Here is a 4,881-nt window from a genome sequence, read left to right as displayed (position 1 = left end):
TTTTGAAAAGAAAAAAAAACGAGAAAAAAACACCCGACGACGAAAAAAAAAAAAGTTGGACGTGTGAGGGAAAAACAAATCCCCGTTACACCTAAACACACACAGAGGCTGGAGTTTTGAAGCGCGAGAGAAAGAGACGAGACGAGAGCGCTAACAGAAGTGTGGAACATAGCACCGGCTGCCCAAAATTGGCAATTCCAGACTCTCTTCCAACCAAGATAATGGCGGGGGGAAAAACGCTGAATCACATCCCCACCAATCGGCGCGCCCCAAACCGGTCACGTGGTATGTAAATTTTGTCTTCACGTGCGCGCTCAAGTCAAGAAAATGCACGACGCGCGCGGTGGGATGGCCCCTGGAAGGAAGGAAGGTAGACTTACCCCCAAGTTTTAGCCCCGATCAGCTGTTTCGAAGGTACACACCGGCAAGAAGAGAGAGCGAGAAGAGAGAGACTGAGAGAGAGAGATAAAGCCTGAGAGATAGATAGAGAGAGAGAGCGATTGAACCGTGAGCAAAGAGGCAGAGCAAAAGGAGAAAACCAGATCCAGCAACTCAGGCAGAAAACAGGGCGGGGCACGTACAACAGCGTCAGGCAAGACTGACAGGTAGTCTATAAGTCACTACACATCGAATCGCCACCACGGACGGCACCACGCACCGAGAAGATATCAAGGCATTTCTGGACTTCAGCTCAAGTGCAATGTCAGGACTACGCGCACCAAAGGCCGGCTCCAACCGGGAGGTCCAGGGGAAGGTAAATGTTTTCATTTTTTCATTTTAAAATATCATGTTTTATCATCATCGTGGACTTGTATTACCCGGAGTGAGTAGTTTCAAGTTATTGAGCAACAAAATCGTGTACAACAGCCCAGAAAAGGCCGGCTCCAACTAGTCCAGGGGAAGATTAACTTTTGTTTTTCATTGTAGAATATCATGTAATAATCATCATTATCGTGGACTTTTATTACCCGGAAATGGTAGTTTCAACGTATTCAGTAGCAGAATCGTGCACAGCAGTCCACTGACGGCCTCGGCCACTTGGAGGCAAGGGTGAGATATGGGAACTATATACCACGCTGGGGTGATATCGTGTATTTCTCTCAAACATCATGGCCGTTTATCCATTTAAACGTTTATTTGTCGGAATTAGTTTCAACATATTGAGTAACACTGAGAATCATGTACAGCAGCCCACTGCCAAGAGCACTGACGGCCTCGGCCACTTGGAGGCAAGGGTGAGATATGGGAACTATATACCACGCTGGGGTGATATCGTGTATTTCTCTCCACCATCATGGCCGTTAATCGGGCCATTTTAAAAGATAACAACACTTATGTTTTTACCAGAGCCTCTGGTGGAACCCCGTTTCTTGCAACGAGAAAGAAGATGATTGGTTACAGGGTGTTAGTACGATTGATTCTGGTTTTTTTTCTCACGGTGATGCTCTTTGGCGCAAGGGTGGGATATAAGAAATATAGACCATGCTGGGGTGATATGTAGTTCTTTTCACCACCATGGCCGTTTTTCGTTTAAAAGAATAACACAGATTTTTCTAGTTTCATTTCTGCTGCAGTCAGGTTCTTCGAAAGACGAACAGATAATTTACCTACTTGGTTTAAGTACAATTTACTTTCTTGACGCTGTGATCTTCAATTCAATTCAATTCCTTTCCCTCAATTCAATTCAATTCAATTCAATTCAGTTCAATTCAATTCAATTCAATTCAGTGCAATACAACTTTATTGTCTGGATATAAAACATACTGACAATTGTCTTGATCTAGGAAGCTGGGGTGGGATATGCAACACTTCGCTCGGGGTGACATCATGAATTTCCATTGAGCATCATTGCCGTTTTTCAATTTTAAAGGATAACACAACTTCTAGTAGAGGCTCACGTTTTGGAAAGACCAAAAGATGGATGGTCACTGTGCGTAAATACGTAGTTGCTTTCTGGTCTTGGAGATTAGAGTGGCTCAATATGCATCTCGCATAGATGATTGTATGCGGTTGTCTTCACTCTCGTGGTTGTTTCATCTTTTTAAAAGACAATTTCTCGTTTCACATGAACTTCTGTTGATGCAAAAGCATATAACCGATTGATGGAAACGAAAGGATGACTGGGTACAGGCCTCAGAACATCTCTGTTGCTTTTTGGACGGTAACTAATAATCTGGCATTTGACAAACTCAGAATAACGAACGAGAAGAAGAAGAAGAAGAAGAAGAAGAAGAAGAAGAAGAAGAAGACAAACTCAGAATTGAACGGGGTCAGTTGGGCAACCTGGACAGTCGGCTCAATTGACCATTTAAATCAAATTTGACCAGTGAAGGAAACCAACGTAAATACTTCCCCTGAAGGGCAATGATGGCATTTCGAATGTCTCCGCTCAGCTCCGGTGTTCCGTGTTGTACGAAATGTCACGAACACAACCTTGTTTGATGGTCCTACTTTAGAACCACCATCGTTTAAATGTCATGACAATTTGAAGAAACGCGGTTCTTTCTCTGAATCTTTGCAACCGTTTGGCTCAGTCCCCGAGACTTTGACTGAAACTTGTTACTCTATTGAATTTGACGGTCTTATCAAGTACTTGCACTGAATAGAAAGTAACAAAAAACATGTTAGGTCAATGATATAAACAGACCAATCAAATGTTTTATTACTACGATCATATCTTTAACTCTGTTGTGTCATCGTTCATTCCATACATTAATTTTTTGCTGTGCTGTTTGTTGGCATCACTGTAGTTGCCAAAATAGCATCACGCAAAGTCTGCAAAATACAGCTAAGATGCTTTGCCAGCTTTTATTTTTCAAGGTAGCCAAGGTCGTACATGCTCTGCGTCTTAGAAATTGGAAGCAGGCCACATGTCGGAAGAGCAAACTCAAACAGTTGGGGTCGTTTGTGTGTGTGTGTGTGTGTGTGTGTGTGTGTGTGTGTGTGTGTGTGTGTGTGTGTGTGTTAAATCATACCGTAACAATCATCATGCTGTAACAATTGCCAAACGTTTACGAAAACAATATCTGTACACCAGTTATTGAACCTGACTAGGCTACCGCTTCAGCGTGTAAGGCCGTGGTGTAGATCACGTCGACTAAGACGCAATTTCCATGACGTCTCAGACACAATGCAGCCCTGAAGACAAGTTCAAGGTCGTTTACTTCTGTGAAGAGTTTATCTGCTGATGAGAACAGCGTGTAACTTTATGCGAAGTAAGTACATTTTGAGCCGTTAATGCAAAGTGAAGACTGCGCATTTGGCTGTTGTCTGCTTCAGTCTTTGCAAAAATAACAAAAGAGGGTGTAATCAAGGCAATTCTTTATCTTACAGTTGAACCAGGCTATGATCGTCGCTTCCAATATAGTCTTGTACGAGTGCGTGGAATTTCTGCCAACAAACTAATACGACAGAGTTGTCGTTTTCGGCGTTCTTCTCAGTGAAGGAATAATGTTGGCGTTAGGCGGGTTTCCTAGCGTTTACGCTTAAACACATTTGTGTAATTAGCACAATATTGTGTCAGCGCGACACCACACTTAATGAACCAGTGCAAGTCAAGTATTTCTTAGTCATTGCTGCATACAAATCATCTTGAACACACGGCCAGTACCGTGTAACTGGCCTTGACACGGAACGATCCAAGGGGGGCAATCTCAGTCATCTGAAAGCGGGAAATCCAAACGCAATCCGCCTTGTTCGATTTTATGGGCTTGGACGATAGAGAAAAATAAGAAAAGCAAAAGCTGGAGTCCAGTCTGGACGAAACTGCTATCAAGAACGCAGAATTGATTTTTTCTGAGGTTTTTTTTTAGCCGTAAGCGCCATTTCTCATTTCGAATTTCTCATAACTGCTGTTCACAATGCGGCCGCAGTGAAACCAACAAAGGAGCCTCACTCTGGAAGAGTTTCCCGCTCCGATAAACATGGCGCTTACGGCTAAAAAAAACTCTGAAAAAAATCAATTCTGCGTTCTTGATAGCAGTTTCGTCCAGACTGGACTCCAGCTTTTGCTTTTCTTATTTTTCTCTATCGTCCAAGCCCATAAAATCGAACAAGGCGGATTGCGTTTGGATTTCCCTCTTTCGGATGACTGAGATTGCCCCCCTTGGATCGTTCCGTGTCAAGGCCAGTTACACGGTACTGGCCGTGTGTTCAAGATGCATACAAGTCAGTTTTAAGTATTATTACCCACACCCCCCAAGCACGCGGTACCATCCAAACGTTTTCGTGGTTCCCTATTTCAGTAGTGAAATGAGATCGACATATTCTGAGTGAGGGGCGAACCACTAAACACAGAGCTAGCCATTTTGTTTACAGTTACGAAGGACGGGATGACGCTTTGCCGTTCGTATCCCAATACCTTCACATTGATGATTTTATTTCTGAATTGAACTGACACCACGTCAATATCCCAAATTATTCCAGCAAAATATTTCCACTCTGCACATGAAGCAGGCAGGATGCTGGTTTTTGATATGAGTTCAAGTAGAAAACGCTCTTACGTCACGGATAACCATAGACAGATCTGCGCTGGTGCAAATGACAAACTGTCTGGAATGGAATGACGGTATCTTCAACTCGGACTCTGAGGCACACTCACCATCAATGTGAATCGCATGAGTACACCATTATGTACACAGTTGAAGCACGGCCCATGAAGACTCAGAAGTAAGGAGTCCGGGCCATCCTTTTTAAAAGGGTCTTTACCGCTAACCCTAAAATAAATCGGTCTTTAAATCTACCCCGCTACCAGAGGTCTCCCCATTAGCACTCACTTGTAATTGGGGCAGCATTTTCAACATGCCAAGCACACGTCTCTCAAAATGCCGCGAAATTCAGACGTTTGTGTGCTCAGGGGGAAGCATTCACCGATTGTGAAAG

General features: G+C 43.5%; 1 protein-coding gene across 1 annotated transcript in view; it reads left to right on the top strand.

The window, feature by feature from the left end:
• Positions 1 to 338: 338 nt before the first annotated feature.
• Positions 339 to 4,881, top strand: part of LOC138963231 (myophilin-like) — a 57,177-nt gene continuing 52,634 nt past the window's right edge. Inside the window, exon 1 of the mRNA XM_070335288.1 lies at positions 339 to 754. Coding sequence (XP_070191389.1) covers positions 701 to 754 — 54 coding nt within the window. The 5' untranslated portion in view covers positions 339 to 700. The remainder of the gene's footprint in view (positions 755 to 4,881) is intronic.

This window comes from Littorina saxatilis, linkage group LG3 (assembly GCF_037325665.1).
Source record: "Littorina saxatilis isolate snail1 linkage group LG3, US_GU_Lsax_2.0, whole genome shotgun sequence".
NCBI classification, from domain to species: domain Eukaryota; kingdom Metazoa; phylum Mollusca; class Gastropoda; order Littorinimorpha; family Littorinidae; genus Littorina; species Littorina saxatilis.
The sequence above is the reverse complement of the archived record's forward strand: the minus strand, read 5'-3'. Positions and strand labels throughout refer to the sequence as shown.